At 40.3% G+C, this 25,390-nt stretch overlaps 2 protein-coding genes across 13 annotated transcripts in view; one reads left to right on the top strand and one right to left on the bottom strand.

Moving 5' to 3' along the window:
* The window catches only part of TATDN1 (TatD DNase domain containing 1), a 26,785-nt gene extending 5,485 nt beyond the window's left edge, over window positions 1–21,300 (bottom strand). For 3 of the 12 annotated variants that reach the window (XM_006086315.3, XM_014453695.2, XM_023751945.1), the window contains exons 1-9: window positions 21,209–21,300; window positions 14,623–14,688; window positions 12,768–12,817; window positions 11,834–11,897; window positions 9,971–10,114; window positions 9,835–9,877; window positions 5,772–5,857; window positions 5,648–5,688; window positions 3,817–3,893 (exon numbers count right to left, since the gene is read on the bottom strand). In XM_006086315.3, coding sequence (XP_006086377.1) covers window positions 3,817–3,893; window positions 5,648–5,688; window positions 5,772–5,857; window positions 9,835–9,877; window positions 9,971–10,114; window positions 11,834–11,897; window positions 12,768–12,817; window positions 14,623–14,688; window positions 21,209–21,230 — 593 coding nt within the window. In that variant the 5' untranslated portion in view covers window positions 21,231–21,300. The other 9 variants (XM_014453694.2, XM_014453698.2, XM_023751942.1 and 6 more) reach the window with 9 other exon arrangements.
* Window positions 21,285–25,390, top strand: NDUFB9 (NADH:ubiquinone oxidoreductase subunit B9). Its single transcript, XM_006086310.3, has 4 exons — window positions 21,285–21,466; window positions 22,273–22,465; window positions 22,976–23,089; window positions 25,159–25,390. The coding sequence occupies exons 1-4, from the start codon at window positions 21,366–21,368 to the stop codon at window positions 25,288–25,290; spliced, it is 540 nt and encodes a 179-aa protein (XP_006086372.1). The 5' UTR covers window positions 21,285–21,365; the 3' UTR covers window positions 25,291–25,390.

Raw genomic sequence — 25,390 nt, 5'->3', positions numbered from 1 at the left:
ATTAGCAAAACTCACTTTTGTTTTTATACGTTTCCCTTTTTGGATATAATTTTAGTAGGATTTTAGGAGGGGTGGGAGTGAAATGTTTGTCTAGTTTACCATAAGTACCAGTCTTTTAATTAGTGTTCCCTAGAAGAAAACAGAATTATTTTCAGCCATCTTAGTACTTGGTCAATGTAAATATTTTCTAAAATATATTGATATGCTCAGTATTAAGGGGAAGCAGAGTTTGCCACTGCAAATATGCCTTTGGGCTATTATTTGAAGCTAGTTTTTAAGGAAAAACTTTTGACATTTCTCCCTAACTGCCTAAGACAGTGGTCGGCAAACTGCGGCCCCTTCCACAAAAGAGTGTGGCTCTTCCACAAAATACCATGTGCAGGCGCGCATGTACAGTGCGATTGAAACTTCGTGGCCACACTCAAGGGGCCAAAGAGCCGCATGTGGCTCGCAAGCCGCAGTTTGCCGACCACTGGCCTAAGAGAATTTAGAAAGAGGATCTGCTCCAGTGAGGGAGCTATCATCATAAACAACAATAGTTTAATATGAACTAAGTATAACAGAGGAACCTACTAGCAAGGCCCATCTGATCAAAGTCCTGTTGTGTCCCATTGTTAAAGAAGGCCCAGCAAACATTTGTTTACCAAACATTAGCTTTTCATCTCCATGTGAACTGCTTTTCTCCCCTTTCAAGTCCCAAACCACAACTCCTCCCTTCTTAGCTCAAGATGGCTATATCAGCTTCCTCTGTCCTCTGGTCTCACTCTCATGGAACTCCCATATATACCTAGGTAATAAGTTTGAATATTTTCTCCTATTAATTTATCTCATATTAATTTGATTATAGAATCCAGGCAGAATAACTTAAAGGGTAGAAGGAAAATTAAATTTTCTGCTCCCACAGTTTGGATACTAAATTTAAAACTTGTCACCAAATTAACAATTTACATATTTTTGATCTCATGAAATCATGTCTGACTGACTTAAGACTTTTCCAACATGTATTCCATGTTTGTAAAAATTGATCAAAATACAGAAATGAGGGGGGGAGAGATTAACCAATGAACTTATGTGCATATATGCATAGCCCATATACGTAATAAGGGAAAAGGCCTTGGGGGGGGGTGGGGGTGGATGACGGGGTCTAAGGAAGAACAACTGAGATTGTGTGTTCAAGTTTAAAACTTGCCCATTTTCTTGGGGGCGGGGGGGGGGGGGAAGAAGGTTATAATTTTAATCATTAGAAACCAAAGTTTGTTATAGATAGTATAAATTACCATACTGTAGAAACTCAGATTAAGACTAAAATAAATTTCAAAATAAGACCAGAAATACTGACTCTGACTAAACAACTAATCCATTAATTCAGTTAATGTAGGGAGGAAAAAAGCTAAGTCTTTATAAACTCGAGATAATTTAGAAACATTTGAAACAGACTTACAGTTCAAATGGGTAGAATAAAAGCCTTCTACCCCTGTCTCTGGAAAGCCATCCCAAAATAACAAGGAAAAAAAGAAACAGCATGTTTTTTATGAAACTAGAAGGCATTTCTAACCCCTAATCAAAATACATAGAGTGGAAAGTGGATGGAGAAATGATAACCCATATTTACCTGCTAAGCAACTTAAGTGTTATATGCCTATAGAGAGAAATACTGAAGACAAACCAATTCACCCAAGAAAGTTCTAAGAACTGGAAGAACCAGGAAAAGGGATAAGGCAGGGGACTGGAGGGGGGATTGTTTGAAAAGTGAAAAGTCAGAGTAAAGAGAAGATGGGACTCCCAGATTACTTTCTCATGAACTAGTGCAGAGATGATTAATTACTTTTGCCCCCACCCAGGGAGAAAGAGGGAGGATGTAGGAGGGAGAGAGATGTGTACAGTCTGGAGAATTTAAACCAGAGACTAGACTGGAGAGCAAGCACAGAGGAGTGCAGGGTCAGGCATGGAACTGAAAATGGAGACTGCTTACTGCACAGTGAAATCCTCTCCAACCCTTTCCTGCTTCAGAACACAGGCACATTTATGAATCTCCATTCCACTTTTCCAGCAGGGAGCAGAGGATCCTCTCTGGAGACACTGAACCAACTGGGAGGAAGAGCTCAACAAGCTGACATTTAGGAATCCCTGCTGAGAATGTCAGTTGGCCACCTGACTGGCCCAGTTGATAGGCTATCTCACCACTGAGCTTCCAATCAGCTTTTTTTTCTTTTTTTAACTTTTCCAGTATACAGGGAAGAACAGCCTGACATTTGAAGAAAGCCTCCATTGTGATAGAGACCAAAACAACAAAAGGGGGAAAAGGAACGTGGAGCATTTTTTGGCAAACAGAAAATAACTTTAAAAAACTGTAATTCTTCGGAGAGATGAGAAGATGCTGCAGAAAAAATATCAAATGAAAGTGTTTGGTTTTTTTTTAAATCCACTATCTAGGCAAACTTCCAAGAGGGAAAAGTAGAATAAATTCACTTTCAAATGTGTTCCATCAACACAAAAGGAATACATGGGATCTAAAAATAGTTCTATCAAAGAAGAAACACTAGTCCTAACAAGCAGCAAGATGGAAGGGTCTGGAAGGAATGGAACAATCAGATTATCTAGACAGGTTTCCTCATAGGAAAAAACAGATAAAGGCATTTTATAGAGATGTTGCAAAGTATAAGAAGCTTAGTTTTGAAGAAAGCCAAGTAAACAAAAGTATGAGGAAAGTTACTCCAGGAGAATAAAAAAAGTGGTACACCACATGGTTCAGCAGTCAACAATATACAAACATAATGAAAACATGGAATATGCATATAACCAAAAACTCTAACTAAACTAAGGGGACTATGGAGGATAATGCAGGTGGGGGAACAGTATGGAATATGGACTTAAATGCTCATATACCTTCATGAGAACAGGTAAAGGGAATGAATGAATAACAATGCATATAAATTAGAAGGTGATAAAGAGTAATGTGATTGCCTCTGGAAAAATTGATTCAGGGGTACAGGACATGCTGGAGAGTGTTTAAAGTCTCTTAGTACTACTGGACTTTCTCTTCCATAGGCATGTAGTCCTTCGCATAGTAATTAACAAATTAACTTAAAATACTCGAACATTTAATTAAGTCTGAACTCTATAGCAAACAGGTAAATTTCATTTTTTTATTTTCTAAGATTATAGTAAAAAAAATCAGAAAAATAATTTTAAGGAAATTAAACACAGATGATGGAAAGTAATCTTATACTACTTTGCAATTTATTTAATGACCTACACTGACATCCTGTAAAAAGACACTGGTGGAGGCTCACCAAATCTGGAAGAAAATGAGCCTGTATTGGGTATGTGAGGTTTTAGTTTGGCATAAGAGCAGAAAGGTCACTGAGTGAGGAGCCAGAGGACACAGGTCCTCACACTTTTGAGTTACTTTATACCTGTTTTTTAGCTTCTCTAAGCCCCAGTTAATTGACCTACAGAGATATAGATGATTATGTCATAGTATAACCTTTCCCCCGTGGTCAGTCATCACACACACACAATGAACAGGTATGTTTTAAAGGGACAAAAATAACCTGAAAATAAACTGCACTGCTACAGAAAGCTAGTTGCTGAGCTCAACATAAAATTATTTTCCATTATTGGAACACATGGTAGTTTTTAATGTTCCAGCTTTAACTTGTAATAGTACTGTTTAATTTCCTACATAATTACTGAAATTTTCAGGCCAAGGTCAATGCAAAATACAAACTAAACAAATTTGTATCATCATCAGCAATTCACTATAACAATTTAAGGAATCCGCTTAATATGTTAAAAAACAAAAACAGAACCTACCAACCATTAAATCCTATATAGAGATCCAAGTCAACCAAAGCAGCTGCTATTTCCTTGGTACCATCAAATGAATGCACCTAAAGACATACAGGCATAATTCTATTATTATAATTACTCTTCCTTTAATAAGATTTTCTAAGCAAAAATGTAGGTGCATTTAGGGTTTTTGGACCACAAGATTTCAAATGTGGTGGCCTTTACAATTTTTATTTTCAATTATAACCTGTCATCATCTCCAATTACATGAGATAAGAAGGAATTTGTTGGCTGCCTAAAATCTCTGCCTTTGTGGCCCCCTGTGGCTATCTCCACCGGCATTAGGGCATGTATACATTACAGCATGCATCTCCAGGAAGGAGAACTGGACTAGGGAACCACATTCTTAGGCAAAAGCATGAGAAAAAATTAGAAATGTTATAAAACTATTAAAAATATATTTTTAAACGTTCAATTTTTCGGTTAGAAATTACTTTTAAAAGGCAAGTTTTAAGACATAAAGAGGTTGTAAGAACGTTGCTAAAACAATATTATATAGTTAATAATATCAGCTCAATAGGCAAGAAAGAATTGAGAAGGCGTTTTTCTCCTTCAAAGATATAGGAGGTAAGGTATAGCTTTCATAGTATTTATGTAATCAAAACCAGTAAAAACAATAACACTCCTTTAAACATACTTAGCCAGTGATATCATATTAATACTGAGCCTAGAGTCAGAATACACTGGGTAACAAGTTTCTATACAACAAAACTATTAGATGCCCAAAAGGGTTTATTTTTATCCTCTGACTAGAAAACATAGCCTCCAAACAGTATCAAATAATTTTAAACGTGACTCCATATAAACCATTTCAGAATATTATTAATTCTTTATTTGAAAATTTTTAATAAAAGTCAAAAATTTAAGTTGGATTTGCTGTTGCTGTTACTTTTTTTTAACTATTATAGAATCATCCAAGTAAATTCTTATTTAGAAATAAAGTAAATGGGCTGAGAAGTAGAGCCTGAAGGTTTAAGTGCCACCAGTAATACCAAGAGCATTAATGAAAGCCTCTCAATTTCCAAGTACTATTCCTAAAGGATAAGTTATAGGGTCAGTAAATTACAGATAAAAATGTGCACTGTAATATTTAATACCACAGCAATGCAAAAAGCATGCATATCACTAGTATGCATAAAATATGAGGCTAAGAATTTAAGAGCATAAATATGAAATTGTCAAAGCAGTGCAATGTGGGTATACAATTAGTGCAAAATGCTATTTCCTCTGCCTAGAGAACAGGTTTTTTTATTGGAGCCCAGTGAGTCTCTCCTGCGATTATGTATGAAAATTGACATATCTGAGCATTTTTCTGAGGCAGATTTTCAAAGGAGTCCATGATCCCCAGAATATTAAAAGTCACATGGATACTCGCGTTAAGTGGTGGGTAGATAATATTTATGGGAAATGTCTCAAGATTAATGACTAAGATGACCATATAGAAGTGTTTAAAGTAGAAGCAAATTACAGAAAGGAGAATGAGTCTCTAAGTCAGAGTAATAATAGTGAATACAGTTGAAAAGAAGTTAAGAAGGCAAGCCTAAGTGTTAAATTATTTTTAAGTATTATTAAAATTAATTTTGCTCAAATTTAAGAGTGTCTGATAGAAAAGGCAGAGTAAACAGAATTCTATACTCATTTTTGTACTTTGAAGACAGTAACTAAATTTACATGTCCTTCAGATAATGAGAGGAATCTCAGTAAGTTTATTGCTGACATCTGAATTACTTTAAAAGACCAATCTTAATAACCAAGAAGCTTTTTGCAGCATCTAGTAAAAACAACTCATACTTACTACTCCCCCTACACACCGATCTCTATTTCTTTTCATTATGTCTGTGAATTAAAAACAGAGAACTTTTAGCAAATAGTTGGATTTCTGCAAAACTTAAATTCTAAATATTATAGCTTTAACTCACCCAAAAATTCAGCATGTGAGTTTCGGCAGTGAAGAAACATGGGTAATTTTGTCTGATCTGACAGTTCAAACTGTTTTTCAAAATATCTGCATAATACAAAAGATTTTGTTAAAAATTTTATTTTAGCATGAGAAAAATAATTGTTAAATTATCTTTTTTAGTTAAAGGAATTTCCCTAGAAATTATCGGGCAAAGATACTAAGTTGAGACATTTAAAATATGCCAGGCTTAGCCAAAGGCTTTTACAACACACATCTTCTGGAAAGGGGTACTTCATTTTCTGGGATTACAAAATTTTCAGAAATGATTATTAACTACAGGGTAAATTAGTACTTTACTATTGATCACTAGAACTAAAGAGCTATAGAGTTTAAGTTTAGAGGTATAGGGTATTTCCCCAAATACTTTTAACTAGCTGTCCAACCAAATCTCAGCAAATGAAGCAGACACCATCCTATAACCTGTGGGATCCCTTCTCTGCAGAATGTGTTTGGTGATGGAAAATACACGACCGGCCCCTTGCTCTGAGAGCTGGCTGAGCACCATCAGCAGGAGTCAGCTGACTCCAGTGAGAAGCCAGGCAGAGCTTTATTTATACTCAGTGTTTTCTATGTGCTGTTGTATAATAAATTACTGCCACTGTACCAAAAGGATTCCCTTATAAACTAAATACAAGGAGCTGTTAAAGAGCACAAAAACTAAAATACTCCATTTTTCAGAAAAATGAAAATTACATAAAGTAGCAGCTCTGAATATTTTAGAATATTTTATAGAAAGGTTTTCCAAGTGCCACATACCATTATCTCATCTAGCATAGCACAAGGGTTGGTGTCAGAGGTGGGTAGGACCTTGTTCACGATCACAACACACAACATGGCAAACCTAGAACCCGAACTTCAGTGCTCCAATTCCAAGTCCCCGCCAAAACCAAAAGTCATGGTGTATCAAAGAAGCCTCTTCCTGGTCCCACAGTATAATATCCAGAGGATATAATGGGGTGGTGGGTGGAGGGGTGTTTTTTCCCCTTCATTTTAGCACAGTGTTCCCTCTCATTTTCCTTAATGGTCAAGTAATTTTAGGTGAAACCAGGAGTTACAGACAAGAGGTGTCTTATTATTTTCCAAGGGGCTTAGCTCTTCTAGACCTCTTGATCTTGGGGAACAATTTTTCTGTGTTTAACTTAAATCTCTTTGGTAATATTTTCCCATATCTTGTCTCCTGAAGTGCAGAGCAGCTATTTTACTGAGTACCCCTCTATCTTCGAAAATGCTCAATTTCAAAATTAGAAACAAAAATATACTTTTAAAAGACATAGTCATCCTAAAATCGGTGGTCTATGTCTTTATTACCCAATGTTTAGGTTTTTAAACCACCTTTTAAAATTCTGCTGGGTTAGTATAAACAAAAATATTTTTAAAGTGCTGAAATTTCAGTGTAGGAAACAGAAGGGAAACTTGAGGGGGAAAAAGATTTAAATCATTACACTAGTCATTATTTCCATAACCTCTAAATTAATTCAAATGTCAGCAAGTAAGTGTGCTCCAGTCATTCTATGAACTTAGTGTGTGGCTTCTGGCTATGCACAGCAGGCAATATTCTCCACTTTCTGTGTTCTCCCCTCTAAACTGAAAATATTTTTCAGCAGAATTCTATGTACTAAGCCACATGACCAAGCTGGAGACTTACAGAATCTAATGCTCAGTTTGGAAATTAGCCTTCCTATTACAGAGCAGGCAAAAACAATTTTCCAACCTATGTTAATTATTTATGTCCTCTTTTAAAATATTCATGAATAAAATGTAACTTTCCATACAAATTCATTCAATGACCAGCATCACATCAGATTTTATTCTAATTTATTAAAAAACACTTAGAGAATCACATGAGTCTTCAACACAGTAGGTTCCATTTTATTAAGGAAAACAAATAGCTCAAATTATCTTCACTCATCATAGAATGTGTCATATAAAAATAAAGTTTTGCTTCCAAAAATATGTTTCCATGTGGTTGTTGTGTTGTCTAGTGGTGCTATTGGGGCCAGAAGCACCAATGACATGAGAAGTTTAACCACTGAAGGGTCATTTTTCATAAAATTTCCTTAGGGGTCTGGAGGAAAATCTTCCACTAGGCATTTTAGTGCTATAGTTACTTTAAATTAAATGTGGACTAAAAGCCACAAAAAGTTGAGTTCTTTCAGTACAAAAAAGTTATGTAGCCAAGTTGTGGGCTCCTCGGACATACATAAGCAGTCCCAATAAAATAGCTGCTCAAGTAAGAAAATAGAATTTGTCTGATTACACTTAGCATACGCTCCACTCAAGTGTCCTGCTCATCCATCTCTGTCAGCTTCTGAACATTAAAATTGCTACTTCTTTCCTTCAAAGAGCACCTGTAATTCACAGTTCTAAACAGTTCTAAAGTCTTATTATTCTCACACCACAGTCTTTGCCTCATGAGGCTTATCTTGGCTGAAAAGACACCAAAGTGGAGGAATTATGATCTGTGGGCTTAACTTAAGAAACCACTACAGACAACTGTTGTTTCTACTTAACTATGAATCTGTGAACTTAAGATTAAGTGAGCTGCCCTACATGATATTTAAGAGAGATAAAGGGATTTAGTGATCCTGTGGGTAATCACATGAGCATCCTTGAAAAACACAGCAAATATTATGTCACTAATTAAATAGTTCTGACACAGTTATAAAGATTAGAGAACTGAAACACTTCAAAGAACATTAATGTAATCCGTCCTATGTCACTTGGTTATGAACCTTCACGCTCCAGGAATTCTGGAGCTTGAAGTCTGGGTGTGACAGAATCGCTACTCAATCTGATTCTTGCTATAGGCATTTTCAACTGGGCTGGACATATGGGGCTGTTTGTGGTAGGGCAGTGAAGGGAGGGGGAGATATAATTTGGCATATATAATTTGAAAAATCCCTTCAAGCCACTGGCTTAATCAAGATCATATGACAAAATGGTTAATTAAATATTATGAGAGAAAAAAAATATTATGCTAGAGCTAGACGGTATCTTAAAGAATTTGATCCAGACTCCTTGCTCATGTATAAGCAACTAAGCAGAGGATTATTTATTCTTAAATGGCCGTAAGGACAGATATTATACTTTATTCACATTTTTGACTATTGAGTTCTTAGCAGTTTCTGGCACATATAAGTCTCTAAATATTTGCTGAATGGTGGAATAACTAAATTAACCTCCTTTCGAAGCTCATTCTAATATTTTATCATCTAGACCAGTGGTCGGCAAACTGCGGCTCGCGAGCCACATGCGGCTCTTTGGCCCCTTGAGTGTGGCCACGAAGTTTCAATCGCACTGTACGTGCGTGCCCACACGTGGTATTTTGTGGAAGAGCCACACTCAAGGGGCCGCAGTTTGCCAACCACTGATCTAGACAATTAAAATTGTTTTTGAAATTCAACAAAATGCACATTTTCAATTAAGCCTATGACCTAAATTTTCTTTTCAGCCTCTAACACTACCCACCAGTATGACAGGAGCTCCAACTAAAAGCTGTAGGCAATAGGGTATAGGAAGTCCCCAAAGCTTGTAAGCTTTGTTGTTTTCTAAGAAGACACCACTCTCAACATAGCTCTTAAGGATTCCTCTGCTCCAAAGTGACACTATCCAAAGCCCAGCAAGACTAAAATAAGTTTTCTGGCTTTGGTCCGATCGCTTTTTCATATCCTTTCTCTTAAATCATATCCCCCACAAATGAATACGATTCATTTCATTGGAATGGTTCATGTATGAATGCATTAAGTCAAAAGCAACACAAAGCCTCTACTATATAAAACTCATCACTTATTTCTACCATTAAAATCAGATTATATGGCTAATCAATCAGGGATCTATCTAACCTTTGGTCCCTTAGAAATTACATGCAAGTATGCATGGCATTTGTTGCACTTAACTGTTGATATACAATGGAAAAAAAGTGAGCCTGATGCTTAAAGATACATATTCAGGATGATAAAAGCTATTTTTTTTTAAAAAATTAAGATTTTACAATCATTCCTAAAGTCAACAAATTTCCTTACTTGAGCTGAGTATCTTTGGGACAAAACTGTAGTCGGTCAAAATCTTCAAGAAAAAAAAAGAATAATTACTCATGACTTGCACAGAACAAATCAATTATATTTTCAAGGTCACTCACAGAGCTGGGTTGGCACTTACCGAGTCCACATTCCCCTATTGCTACAACTTTCCCCTTGTTGTTTTCAGCAAGATTTAGCAACTCCATTAAGTAAATATCGGGATTATTCTTTTCAAATTCATCACATCTTGTAGGATGACATCCAACTGTACTGAAAAACATATCTAAGCACAAAATAATGTCCTAGGATTATTTTTAAGCTATTTTTTCATATTTATATTTAATATGCATAAATGAGACTATAGATTAATTTCAACTGGTTAATTTTTAATAGCCAAAAACTATTCAAACTATCAGAATTGCATTAGTTTAATCATATAAAACTTTTTGGAATACTTTAACAAGGTAGGGCATGAAGATGAAAATTGCCTTAACATCTTGATAAAAATAATTAATGCAACTCTTCCCAAAGCTTAGCCCTAGCCAGTTTGGCTCAGTACATAGAGCATCGGCCTGCGGACCAAAGGGTCCTGGGTTCAATTCCAGTCAAGGGCACATACTCTGGTTGCAGGCTCCTCCCCAGCCCAGGCCCTGGTCAGGGTTCATGAGGAGGCAACCAATCGATGTATTTTTCTCACATCGATGTTTGTGTCTTTCCCTCTCTCTTCCACTCTCCCTAAAAAAATCAATGGAAAAATATCCTCAGGTGAGGATTAACAAAAAAAACAAAGCTTGGTATATACTGAGCCTTGTAGAACGGAAAAATGAAACAATTGTGGAATCAAATGTCAATAACTAAATTTATATTTTATAGTCACTGTTCATGTGTTGTGTTATTTCATGTATTAATAGTTAAAATGTATATCCCTTCCCATTAATAAGGGTAACTTAAAGAGGTGGAAGGGGGAATTTGTTTTTCTAAATAAAAATAAAGCTCACTTATCTGGAGGCCATACTTTTTGATAGTTTTAATTGCATAGAACACAAATATGAAGCCAAAAGGGTTTTTGAGTGGCTTAAGGTGCAGCTGAACCCATGGGAAAGGTGTGGAGCCTTCCTGTGACTCTGAGCAGATGTTTACATAAAAAGGGAGGCAGAGCTTTGAAAGCAGTGAGGAAACAGGTACACGGAGAGGAGTGAAAGAGGGCTGACATCGGAGATCTGAGGATTTTTTTAAACATATCTGTTTGGGGATAAAAAGTATGGAAGACAATATTCTCATCACCTAAAAGCTCTGGAAAGAAGACTACTCTTATGACCTTAATCACTATGAAAAAGTAGCAGTGGATCCTGAAGCGATTTCCATAAACAATAGCTTTTAATAAGCCAGTTATTTTGAAAAATAACGTAGAATGCCTAATTTTTCAATGTCCAATAGATAAAGCAAACCACACCCCCCAAAAAGGTTGATAAGTAAATGAATGCTGGATAAAGGAGGTATTTTATATAATTAAGATTTCTTTAGGAACCAATTCCAAAATTTCATAGATTTTAAATAATTGCAGAATGTATGAACATAAAGTACAGGATGGATTATGTAGTACAGTATTACTTGCACAGTGGTCTACATAATAAATATTTAATAAATAATTTTTCACAGCTTAGGTTAAAAAAGAGCAAATTGCAAGCAATTCACCTTAAACACATTACAACATATACACAAAAATTCTACATCAGGAATATTTGAGGTTAAATTATATACCTGGTGACCTTAATTCTCATTAACTGAAATCTTAATCCTTATTAAGTATAATCCTTATTAAGCTCTATGCCAATGGGCACTTTGAACTCTTCATCATAATCATGTCCCATTGAAATCAGTCTATTTTCCTGTTGTTTCTACAGTCATGATCCATTGTATTGTACCTGAAGCAGTTCTCAGAAAGATTTCTTCAAAATAACTTAATTCATATTTGCTTTTGGTAAAAGTAATATGAGGATACCATTTGTTTGTGCCAAATGGAGTGCATCTTTACTGTCTTGTAGATTTCCACCTGTAATCATAAACTGAAATAGAAATAAAATAAGCCCACTTTAACAAGGTACCAGCAATTGTTCCACAAACATGCCTTCCCATTACTGCTTTTTTCCAGAATGCTTTTATCTCTCACTGTCATACACCTCCCATTCCTTTAAAATTCAACTGAAGGGTCATCTCCTATATGTAGAGTGGTCCCTGTCTACTCCTCTCCACGCACAGACACACAATACACAGAATTCATCACTCCCACCTACTGAAATGCATTCACATGTCTGTCTTTCCTATTAGACCATGAGTTCCTTGAAGGCAGAGATCAGGTTGTGAAACACTGCAAAAGACTGAATAACTAAAGATCTCTGGGAAGCTAATCAATGTAGAGGCAGTAGCCACCAAGTGTGCTGATACCGCACCACTACACAACTCTCTGAAATAGCAGGCATTTTCCTAATCAAATTATTACTGAAAAATGAAACTGTCCTCTCAGTTACTTGAAATGGTATACCTACATACTATAAAAACTAGGCTTGGTGACAGATACATGTCTTTTTTATGATTGCTTACCTCAATAAATACTAAAGTATGCCATAAAATGAATGTTTGGTTGCCTCTTCAGACGCCTGGTATTTCAGACGGACTTTGAAAAAAATTTCAAAGAGATTTTGCTATTTCTGATCACATGGAAGAACTAACTATCCATGAAGCTTGTGTCATTTAAACTGCTGTGAACAGAATATGTGGACATACTTTATTTCATTAACTTGATAATATTACATATTAATAGTATATACTCAAAAAAGGCAAGTGTGATACTGGCTTTTTCCCTTCTATTCAGCAGTATTTTAACCAAAATTTAGTTTAAAAAAAAAATCTCAATAGTAATAAAAACTAGATGTTACCTTTTTAACACCAATTTGGACAGCTCTCTGTATTACATCCTGTAAGTCATCTGTAAAAGATGAATCCCAAAGTAAGAGGGCCTGGTAAATAAAACTCCATTTATCTCTAAGTCACATTTACTAAATCAAAATCAAATCAATACTATTTAACAAGTACTTAACGTATAAGAATAGAGTGTGATAATCTTAGAAAAAGAAACCCGTATAAGGCAAACTAGATGAAGTTATTAATTTATTTGTATTTTTATTCTGTTGGCCAAAAGAGTATAAAGTGACAAAATTCAGAGGTTCAAACTAGAGATGAATTCACTGACTACAATTTGAACCATTTGCTTTGAATTTCAAACTTGTTGGTAGATCTTTAAAAATAGAAATCATTAAGATTATTTTTACTATGGCTTTTTAGAGTACACCTGCAATGCTCCCCAAAATATAGCATCTATTTTAAAATTTTAGTTAATGCCGTATTTCTATAATTACTATCCCCATTGAGGAAGGTTAATTTTTTATTTTCTCTGACAGTTGTTTTTTGCTTTTTTCCTAAAATTGATTGTTAAGTAACAAACTTTTGGGGGAGATCAATAGTAATTACTAAGCTCCAAGAGGCCTGTAGCAAAATTAAACAATTATGTCATAAAAACCTATTTTTTAATTTCATATTTAAGCATCAAAGTAAATGTGATTGGAATTCAATTACTATTACTTCTAGAATAGCTACAAAATATAATTTAGACAAAGAATTATCAACTTAGTGAACGTATATAAGTAGAGCAGTTTTACTAATTATTATAAACTAGAATAATACTGATATTGATCACTATAACACTTATTTCATACACACACATATACAAATATATACACCCAGTCACAAAGCATGAACTCTGAGTGCTAGGAGGCGAAAAAAAAAGCAGAATGTAATTGATTCAGTTTTCTAACTATACTATGTAAATAACATCTAAACTTCTAAATGCAGTAGGTAAAATAAGTTTTGAGGTAAGGTTAAGGAAAACTAACATTTATCTTTCTCTGTTCAAGTGACATCTAGCATTTCCTATATTTAAAGCTTTCACTTAGTATCAAGTGAGATTAACTTCTGACTGAGCATGTGAAATGTGCAATTCCATACCATCCAGACCCACAAAACCAAAGTTTCCTATTTGTACTTACATAATGACAAATATAGTAATTTTCTGAGGCAATATGCACAGTTTATTGGAGAAATTAAAAAACTTGTCACCATCATTTCCTGCTTAGTCACGTAGCTGACATAAGCCTTTTAAAAATGAACTTGATGTGATAAATAGAAGCCATTTTGTTTTTGGCTAAGCTTTCCATCAATCTTTGAGGTACTGCTCTTCCCACCTGCACTGCAGATGTGTAGGATCTAGCAGGACTGGGCTGGAAAGGGGGAGAGGCAAGACAGAGGAGGACTGCAGTGCACTGCCCCCTAAACCACATTCCCACGTAGTCACCCACTGAAATGTTTTAGGAAAACCAGACGTACTAATGTTCAACTGGACATTATTTTTAAATTATGTGCCCTTACTGTTCGATTGCCTGAAAGACTAAACATCAACTACTGTTTGGCTTTTCTGCATATGGTTATGTAAAGTGCTATATTCGAAATTATAAACTTCTACAGATAAGGGCTTGGTTAACTGTTACAACAGGTGCATTATAAGTGTTCACTATCACAGTTTATCAATGTAGCTTATAGGTGTTTCACTTTGTTCACAGTTTATCCAAGATGCATAGTAATATTTCAGTTGTAAGAGTGGATTATGCTTTTCTAGGTCTCTTTGAGGCAGACTATTTATCTTCATAGAGAAACTGTTTACCTCAATAAAACATTTACCTTGATGCTTCTGAACCCCCCTATAAATTCCTCTGAATACAGGATCTGTCAAGTTGATACCAATATCTGCGGAAAGCAAAAGAAAAATAAATGATTAATCATGAAGAGCCTCTATGTGAAACCTTTTCTTTAAATAAAAGCTCATACTTTTCATCCTCACATTCATTCACTTCAACAAAATCTGAGTGCCTGCATCTTGCCAGTCACTGTGTCACTGTGCTAGACACCTGGGCTACAAAGATGAGAGAGAGAATGCCTGCTGTGAAGAAACTGGGAATTGGGAAGGCAGACCCACCGACAGACAGTAAGAAACGTTCCAAGCAGACACTGGTACTGTGGGACACAGACGAGGAACCCCGACCTAGCCTGGGAGCTGGCCCAGAGGCTTCCAGAAGAAGCGGTCCCTGAACTGAATCTTAAAGGCTGAGTTAGAGTTACCCAGTACAAGAGGGGAAACTGCAGACAAGAGGAAGCAGCAGGAGCAGAGCATCGGGGTGTGAAATAGCACAATGATTAGGGAGAACGACAGGCCATTGTAGCTGCTGGAAAAAAGTGTAGGGAAGGAGTGACCAGAAAAGGCCAGACTCAGCTGTTACAGACACTTGTCTTTAAAGCGTCAGATGCAGCAAGAAGCACTGATGGCTTTTAAGCACAGGAGTAAGGTTTGCATTGTGGACATGTCATTCTGGAGTCTTTGTGGAGGGAAGGATTTGAAGGGAGCAAGGAGTCAGGATAGCTGCTTGAAACGGGTAAGAGCTCCCATTTACCATGAAGAGGACCTGGATTAGGGTAATGCAAGCAAAGATGCAGAGAGAAGAATAAATTGTTTATTTCCTTTACTCATCAAATATTTATGAAGGCCAACTCTGTACCTTTCCCACAATTATCCCTTGCCTTCACCCCGTAATTGTAAACTATTTAGGTTTCTGCCTGAATCAGTGTTTCCCAGAAGTGCAATTCTTTTTTAACTCAAATAAGTGCTTGTTGCCTCTCATCTTGGCTTTTCATTTAAACACACATTGTTAGCATGCGAGCACAAAAAGGAGGCAATAACAGCTCTGGCAGTGTGATGAGAAAAGCTTCACAAAAGAGGTCATCTTGAAGCTAAAACTAATGGAAAGGGCATTCTGCACACACATGTGTAGGTACAAGCCTGGAAGAAATTCACTGAGCCTGTAGAGCAGTGTCCTCAATGGAGAATGATTCTGCAGAACCTCTCTTCTCCTAACTCTCCCCCAGCCCATAGCATTTAGCAACGTCTATATTCATTTCTAGTTGTCACAACCGGGAAAGTGCTACTAGCATCTAGGCTTCAGGCCAGGGATGCTGCTAAATATCCTACAAGGCAGACAGGCTAGCCCAGGGGTGGGCAAACTTTCTGACTCGAGGGCCACAATGGGTTCTTAAATTGGACCGGAGGGCCAGAACAAAAGCATGGATGGAGTGTTTGTGTGAACTAATATAAATTCAAAGTAAACATCATTACATAAAAGGGTATGGTCTTTTTTTTTTTTTTAATTTTATTCATTTCAAACGGGCGGAATCCTGGGCTAGCCTCTCACAACAAATAATTATCTGACCCAAACTATCAAGTGCTGTTCCTGATAAATCCTGCTGCAGAGGACAAGAGAGCAAGGGGAAGAGTAAGACATGAAGTCAGGTTGTGATGGGCATGGCCAATAACAATGTCATCCTTAGTTAAAATACATGCCCTTTAGCTTTTAGCACTAGGACAATCTCCAAGTTTGTGGAGAGACAGACCCCTACATTATTTTTGCCGAGCTCCAGCTTCTCTTCAGTATATTCTCACTCTGCTTCTGCCAAGCTGACCCTCACTGTGCTCTGCTGCTTCAACATTAAGACAGACCTTGCAAGATGAAAGGAGTTTGGGTAATTCAAGAGACGTGGAGAGAGTATTCCACAAGAGAAAAGCACAATGCAGAAAACTTCAAAGATACGCAAAAGCATGTCAGTGGAGGGTGGGAGATGAATTCACAACAGGTACTATTACAGTAAAGGGCTGTTAACACAAATATCAAATACTATAAAATACAAATTCATTGAGAATGCCCAGATCACAGAAATCAGCACCTATTTTCTTTTCATAAGGACAGGAAATAAGATAGGGAAGGGGCAGAGTGGGAAAGGAAACCCTGGCAAGAGAGGAGGGGCCTTTCTGCCTAGAATGACCCGTCACAGGAGTCAGTCTAGTCATCCACCAGGCGATCATTAGGAGCACTGAGCCCATCTGCATCTCTAGCCCATTTTCCTTTTGTGCAGCGAAGAAATTAGAATTTGTCCAAAGCAATCTTTTCCTAGAAACAAAGTGAAAAACAAATGAAACCCAAACGAAGCAAATTTAGCAAGTACACTTTCTGATACTAATTTCAAAAGTGAATTAAAGATTAGCTTGGAGGCTCAATTATGAAACCTTTCCAATTTCCAAGTCCTTGTCTCAAGCATAATAGGAATGGATGCTAAATCCTTTTTCAATGCTTACACTGAGGCCAATTACAGGTGATCCCACTTCCCCCTACAACCCACCTCTTCCCAATATGAGTCAGTCTTTCAGGCCCTAAGTCTCAGCATACTTCAAAGATCTACATTCAGCTTTGGACCCAAGTGAGCATTGGGCTGTAGGGATATACTGCACAGCCACCAGTTTCCTCCCTTTTCTGCAAGAATCTCTTGTGCGCCCTAGCTGGTTTGGCTCAGTGGATGGAGCGTCAGCCTGCGGACTGAAGGGTCCCAGGTTCGATTCCAGTGAAGGGCACCTGCCCGGGTTTCAGGCTTGGTCCCCAGTTGGGGGTGTGCAGGAGGCAGCCGATAGTCTCTTTCACCATTGATGTTTCTATCTCTCCCTCTCCCTTCCTCTCTGAAATCAATAAAAAAAATATATTTAAAAAATCTCTTATAGCCCCAAGCTTTTTTCTTTCTGACATATGGTTTGTCTGAGGTGTATTCCTCAGCCTGTAATTAGAGCTGCTTTCTATACTTTGATGAATAGGCTCCATTACCTTAGTTAAGTTTGATGAATGCGTTCAAAACATGCCACCCCAAAATATGCAGCTTTGGCATATTGGGTTCTTTGAGCTGAAGGCACTTGAGAAGTAGCAGGTGCGGGAAAGTTTCTCTCATCTCCCCCTTTCCAGCTAAAAGGTCATAAAATTTCCCATAAAAAAGGTGCCCTTCCTATACCAGGCAGAGGACATTCTTACCACCAGAGACTGAAAGTCAAAGTCATAATGTATCTATACAAACAAACCCAAAATAACCCTTATCTTCTATTAGCTTCCCCTTATATTTCCTGGTCACTGTTCTACAATTTCAGTCCCTCTGTCTCACCACATCCTCACTGAAGCTTTTGGGCCTAACAGCTTCTTTGAGTCTTCATTTTCCATTTGAAGACTCCCATACACACGAAAAAATAAAATTTGTATGTTTTCTCCTATGAATCTGTCTTATGTCTGTTTAATTCTTAGGGCCAGCCACTGAACCTAAGAGGGCAGAAGGACGTTTTTCCTCCCCTACAGAGGCAAATGCCTTCTTTTTCTGGACTCTGATTCACTTCTGTTTCCTGTAAGAAGTTCTCCTGGATATTGGATGGCCTCTGTGCCTCCCACTCCCCACCCACTACTCACCTTATTCACCAGCAAGCAAACACCTGCAGGTGATTCAGATAATTAACAAGTCGCCCTGGCCAGGTAGCTCAGTTGTTAGAGCATCCTCCCAATTCACCAAGGTTGCGGGTTTGATCCCACGTCAGGGCACATACAAGAATCAACCAATGAAAGCATAAATAAGTGGAGCGACAAATCCATACCTTCCCTCTCTCTCTCTCCCCCTTCCTCTTTGGATCTAAAATCATTCAATAACTAAAGCCCTGGCCGGTGTGGCTCAGTTGGTTGCCAGTTCGATTCCCAGGCAGGGGACATGCTCAGGTTGCGGGCATGCAGGAAGCAGCTGATCAATGTTTGGCTCTCACAGTGATGTTCCTCTCTCCCCCTCTCCTTTGATCTCTAAAAATATATTATTTGTTTATTTATTAAACATATTTTTATTGATTTCAGAGAGGAAGGGAGAAGAGAGAATCACTGGCTGGCTGCCTCCCACACACCCCCTACTGGGGATCGAGCCCACAACCTGGGCATGTGTTCTGACTGGGAATTGAATTAGAGGTCGACACCCAAACACTGAGCCACACCGGCAGGGCAATAAAAATTATTTAAAACAATAAAATCAATAAATAAAAATAATTAACAAGTCAATATAAAGGGAACCACAGAATGTTCAAAATTATCCTCTAAAAGTATTCAATCTCCAAGCACGTCCCAAGAAATAAAATACAAGCAGGAACTGCAGTTCGGACAGAATGGGCTGTGGAGTCGGAATTCTGGCATCAAGACTAATTAGCGAACGACTGTGGGTAAATCAGCAGGCCTCTGGGCCTGTTTCCGCACTCATAAGGGAGGCAGGATGAACTGAGGCTCAAACTGGAAAATGACCCTGAAAGCATTTTACAAACTGAAAGAGTTATAAAACGTAACTGTTATTATTATTATTACTGAGTGCAGTCCAGATTCTGTAACACGCCAACCACAAATGGAATTTTGGTCAACATTACCTATTCAGGCATACCTCATTTTATTGCACGTCACAGATGTTGTGTGTTTTACAAATGGAAGGCAAGACCCTCCACCAGAAAGTGATTGACTCGCTTCACTGTGGTGGTCTGAAACCGAACCCACAATACCCGATAGGTTGATGCCTGCACTGTCATCCCACCCTAAGTGATTAACCTCCCAATCCAAGACTGCATCATTAAGCAGCCAGATGTAAGTCAATCTGTTTATACTCAGACTCAATGGGGGGGGGCGGGGGGGGGAAACAGTCAAAATGCTATTTAACTTGGTCAGAATCTTTTAAATTGAAAAGTTCTTATCAGAAGTATGTCTGGTATTGATAAACTAAAAAAAAGTAAAGAAATACTGTATGGCCCTAACTGGTTTGGCTCAGTGGATAGAGCGTCGGCCTGTGGACTGAAAGGTCCCAGGTTCGATTCTGGTCAAGGGCATGTACCTTGGTTGCAGGCACATCCCCAGTGGGGGGTGTGCAGGAGGCAGCTGATCGATGTTTCTATCTAACTCCCTTTCGCTCTGTAAAAAATCAATAAAATATATTTTAAAAAGAAATACTGTATGAAAATCAATTTCTATCCAGCTCCAGCCAAAGACAATAAACATCTTGAAAAACTAAGTGAGAGATAGAACTGAGACAGAATGACCAGAATTTAATAAAGGCAAAGTGAAAAAGGACTACTTGTGATTTTGGGAGGGAGGGCAATTGAGGGACTCATGTTTAGTAGCATGTCCCCTTATACGGATCAGTCATGTTTCTTTTCCATTTCTTTCTTTCTTTAGCTAGCTTTAAAAGCAGTACCAGCTTTACTGTTAAAAATTACTCCCAGCATTAATGAGTTTTATTCCTCAACACAAAGAGTGAAAAAAAAAAAGTTTGCAGCCCAAAGAAAACCACATTTCCTCACTGTGTAGGCTCAGTGAATCATGTCTTATCACTGTCACCTACAATCTAGGGATAGACAGGGACAGCAAATGGGGCATTTTAAAATTGTTTTAGACTTGCTTTGCCTTTAGATAGAACTTCACGCTCACAGAAAATACAGAACAGTAGAGAACAAGCCAGACACCACCACATACCAGAGACCAGTGGTTCTCAACCTTCCTAATGCCGCGACCCTTTAATACAGTTCCTCATGTTGTGGTGACCCCCAACCATCAAATTATTTTCGTTGCTACTTTATAACTGTAATTTTGCTACTGTTATGAATCGTAATGTAAATATCTGATATGCAGGATGTATTTTCATTGTTACCAATTGAACATAATTAAAGCATAGGGATTAATCACAAAAACAATATGTAATTATATGTTTTCAGATGGTCTAGGCGACCCCTGTGAAAGGGTCGTTCGACCCCCCAAAGGGGTCGCGACCCACAGGTTGAGAACCGCTGAAATAGACAAATCCACAAGACAACCAGCCAAGAAGCTCCTCTCTATACACAGGAAAACTAAGCTCCGCAAGACACTGGAGTCCCAATCCTCGCTCCCGCCGGGCCCCGCAGGGTCTCCTCGCTCCCGCCGGGCCCCGCAGGGTCTCCTCGCTCCCGCCGGGCCCCGCAGGGTCTCCTAAGTGCCGGGCAGTAAATATTCTTACCCCTCGGGTTCCTGCAGCCACGGAGCGGGGAAGTGGCGGGAGGTGCACGTGTGAAGGGGGAGACTATAGTGACTCGCCTCTTTGGTTTTTCAGTAGTTGTGCTTCCTTTTTTCTTTTTATTGATTACACACACGTTATAAGGAGCACAAATCCTAACGGCGCCACGCGAGAACTTTCACAAACAAGCACACCTTGAAGGCAGCACCTACGCCGAGAAGCGGGCAGGACCGGCGCCCAGGGGCCTCGGGCGCCCTGGCACCTTCAGAAAAGCCAGAGCTCATGCTGCGCCTGTGGCCGCGGCGAGCGGCGCCCGGGGGCAAAGAGCCCAAGGCCCGGAAAATCAGTTTCTTACCCACGAACTTGTAGCGACTCATGACCGCGGCGCCGGGCTCTCCTTGGCGGAAGCGGAAGTGGCCGCGGTCGCCCCGCCCTTCCGGCCTCCCCGTCCCCTAGCCGCCGGGCTTCCGTTTCCCGGCAGCCCCCGCGGCCGCTGAAGGTGAGCGGCCGTCATGGCGTTCTCGGCGCCGGCGGCCTACCTGACGCACCAGCAGAAGGTGCTGCGGCTTTACAAGCGGGCGCTGCGCCACCTGGAGTCCTTCTGCGTCCACAGGTGGGCGAGGGCCCGGCGCGCGGGGGTGACTCCGGGGAGGCCGACGGAGGCCGCGAGTCCCCTGGGAGCCGACGTCTCAAGGACTTCGGGGACGGAGGGGGAAGGCGTCCCCTCGGCCCCGCAGACCCGGGTTCGAGGCCCCGCATCGTCGCCCCTGGGCTGCGAGACCTGGGAGAGCTGCTCTCTGGCCCGGGCCTCGGCTTTCTGCTAAGAACGCAGCACTCGGCAGGGAGGGTCGCATGCGGCCCGGTGCCTAAAGCTGCAGTTAGGCCTCCAGCGCTCGCTGAACAATAGCCGTCTGTACGGCCTCGTTCCTGATATTAATATGTGCATTCTTCATACTGTTATGTGCATGACTTTCTTAGGTCTTCACAGCAACGCTGAGAGTTAGGGACTATTTAGCCTTACTTTGCAGGTGAGGAACTAGAGACAGAGTAACTTGCTCCAAGTATTATAGCTGGTAAGTGGCCCGGCCAGGATTACAGCTCAGGTGCCCGAGTCCAAGCATCTCATCCTCCCAGCTTCCCGTGAGCTTCCTCCTTGTAGCTTCCTCCAGCCCTTTACTACCCCATACGCTTCACCTCCCCCCGAGACTAGCCTTAGAGCATAGTCTTGAGACATAGATTATTTTCGTGGCCCAGGCGCAGTACAAGGTGAGGTGACAACCCAAATGTGCCTCCACTCCCTTATCAGAATCCGGAAACCTCATCCCAGGAGGAGAACTTCTGGGGAAAACCTCAAAACACTGGAAAAGGTCTGGGCGAGGAGATAACATTTCTAATCCCCCCACATCCTTTTGGTTTAAGGGACAAATACCGGTACTTCGCTTGTTTGATGAGAGCTCGGTTTGACGAACATAAGAATGAAAAGGACATGGTGAAGGCCACCCGGCTGCTGAGGGAGGCGGAGGAAGAGTTCTGGCACAACCAGCATCCTCAGCCATACATCTTCCCCGACTCTCCTGGGGGCACCTCCTACGAGAGATACGAGTGTTACAAGGTGGGTGCGGCCAGCCTGTGGCTGGCTCCTCCCGTTCCAGAGTTACCCTTGTCGGGGCAGCTAGATTTCCTTCCAGGTGACATTAAGACTTTTCTTTCCCAAATTCAGCTGGTGGTATCCTTTTGGCAAAGCAGAATGCTAAATTACTTGGTAAATAACCCATTTTCGGACCTTAAGGTGAACCAGTCTGGATTGGTGTTTAGAATTTCTAAGAAATTCTAGATAATACTTCCAAAGAACATAAACCCACTGGATGTTTAGGAGGCACAGGTAGAGAAGGGGTGATGCCAGTTCTTTCTGAACGGGCCGTGCTGTTTTTCAACCCCAGGCTGTTTTACTCAAAGGCATTCTTCCTGCTTATCTTCTGCTGCTCATTGCTTGCTTGGTGTCAAACCGTCTGACACTTGCAGTGGAATAAAAATGCACCTGGAGTTTGTCTGTTGTGCAGGACCTGTCAGCGGCATGTAGATGTATCTTGTGTACTGACGCCATGATTTCCTCTCCTGACAGGTTCCTGAGTGGTGCTTAGATGACTGGCATCCTTCTGAGAAGGCAATGTATCCTGATTACTTTGCCAAGAGAGAGCAATGGAAGAAACTGCGGAGGGAAAGCTGGGAGCGAGAGGTGAGTCTTACCTGCGTTTTACGGGGTGGCTTAGCCCACGGGGTCAGCACCTGGAAGGAGCTCAGGTTTTGTCCCACTGAGGAGGTCTGGAGTCCATTTATGACAGTTACTCTGGCCCCTTGCTTCTTAGATATACATTTCTCAGTTACATGGGACGCTTACACCCATCTTCCAAATTGGTTACACTGTTTCCTTCTGGGTTTTCTGGTCTCTAATTTTGCTTTTCCCCTTCTCCTCCTCCTCAGTCCTTTGCCTTTCCTTCTTGCTATGCCCTGTTATCCCTTAACCTTACTCCCCAGCAGTGCCTTGGACCCTGTTCATGTCTGCTTCACATTTTTCAAAGCTTAATCTTGCTGTAGTGTGAAAGATACATTGGAGAGGGTAAGGTGACGAGTGGAGAGACCACTTTGAGGTTATTGCAGTTTATTCAAAAGATTATGGCAGCCAGCACTAAGGTGCGTGCAATGAATGTGGAGGGAAGTAGATTCAGGAGATAGTTGGAGGGATATAGAGATAGATTGGATGTGGGGGAGTGAGGGAGAGTGAGGATCAAGAATGGTTTCCAGGTTATAAGCTTTAACATCTGGAGTTTGCTGATGGTGTTTATTGAGATAGGAAAGGTGGGGTGTCGGGGCATTCTAATGCTCAGTTATAAGTGTGTTAAATTTAAGAATCCTAAGACATTACGTGCAGATGTCAGAAGGTGACTGGATGTGGGAATCTGGATGTCAAAGGAGCTTGAAAGACACTTGTGAGCTAACAGTTGTTTTCAACATCAGGGAAGTAGATGAGTCTTGACGGGAGACTAGAAAAATAAAAGTGGCAGGAGCTCCACTGGTCAAGGTCAGGAAAAGGAGACCGAGGAGCGCCCGGCAAGGGAGGGACAGCCCGGAGGGTGTGCCGCGGGTCCCGGAGAAAGTGTTTCAGGAATGGCCAGGCCACGTCCTCTCTGCTGAAAGTTGCCAAAAGGTGAAACAGAGTGAGGACTGGGAATAATGTGCAGAGTTTGGCTGCAGGAAGGGCATTAGTGGGCGTGACCGGAGCCTTTTCTGGAGGGTTTAGTCACCTGACAGTAGTGAGCAGAGTGAGGAAGAGAAGACAGGAGGGAGAGGGGATTCTTGAGAAGTTCTGCTGAGAATAGTAACGAGACCAAGGGATTATTTTCTAAGATGAGAACTGATGGTGCGTAATTTGGAAGGAGGGAGAAGTTGTTAATGCTGATGAGGGATGGAAAGGTGGAGGGAGTTTCGAGAAGAGGCGTGGGACCCCGAGCATGCACGGAGGCCTGTCTCTGCATTGGGGACTGGAGGTGCGGTGATTCAGGGAGAGCAGGAGGTGCACACTGCAGGTGATCACTGTAACCCCTCTCCCCCGCACAAACCTTCCTCCTCTTGCTGTTGTCTCTGCCACATTGTTAAACAGCACATGTGCTGGAGGCTCAGGTTAACCACATTCCAGGATGGATTTTTCTGGAGGAGCTTCATAAAGTCACTGATCTGGAAAGTGGGTCTCTGTGTTTCCCCCTCTGTGAGGGCCGTGATCGTCTTGGAGATCCCTGAACTGGGGTAGTTGGTCAATATCAGGCATAACGGCATATTTTTCATGTGATTGTGTGTTGCTTCTTGTCCTGGTTGCTGTTGGGGGAGAGGGGCTTTAAAGTTAACATCCCTAATATACATGAATTGAGATTTCTTTTTTTGAGATTTCTTACTAGTGCTTTTGGAGAACACTTAGCTGAGACACAAAAATCCATTTTTGTTGGGGGAGAGTTTAGGTGGGGAGACCATAACCAGGGGAATTGGAGTAGTAGTGGTCATGGTTTGGGTTAATGAATAAGGTGGGCGGGAGAGTTTTTCTCAACTTTGCTTTTTTAAGAACGGGAAAAGCTTTGAGGACATCTTTTCTGAGTTCAAGTGTGGGATCAAATAATGCAGGTATGAACAAACACTTCAGTAGTGAGGATCAGCTAGCATGTGATGTGACAGCAGGAACAAAGGTGACACTAACTGTACAGCCGGGACCATCCGTTCAGCTCCTTTTCTAACTTGTCCCTCCTTGACCCCTTCCAGGTTAAGCAGCTGCAGGCGGAAACCCCAGTTGGTGGTCCCATCACTGAAGCTTTGCCCCCTGCCCGAAAGGAAGGTGATTTGCCCCCACTGTGGTGGCATATTGTGACCAGGCCCCGGGAGCGGCCCGCATAGAGACAGAGAGAGGAAGACACACCACCAGTCCTGCTTGCAAGTGAAATAAGTTACAGAAAATATACACACTTGCCCTAATAAAAATAAAAGGTATGACTGA

This window comes from Myotis lucifugus, unplaced genomic scaffold, assembly GCF_000147115.1.
Source record: "Myotis lucifugus unplaced genomic scaffold, Myoluc2.0 scaffold_27, whole genome shotgun sequence".
In the NCBI taxonomy this organism is placed as follows: Eukaryota; Metazoa; Chordata; class Mammalia; order Chiroptera; family Vespertilionidae; genus Myotis; species Myotis lucifugus.
This window is presented reverse-complemented; position numbering and strand designations above follow the sequence as displayed.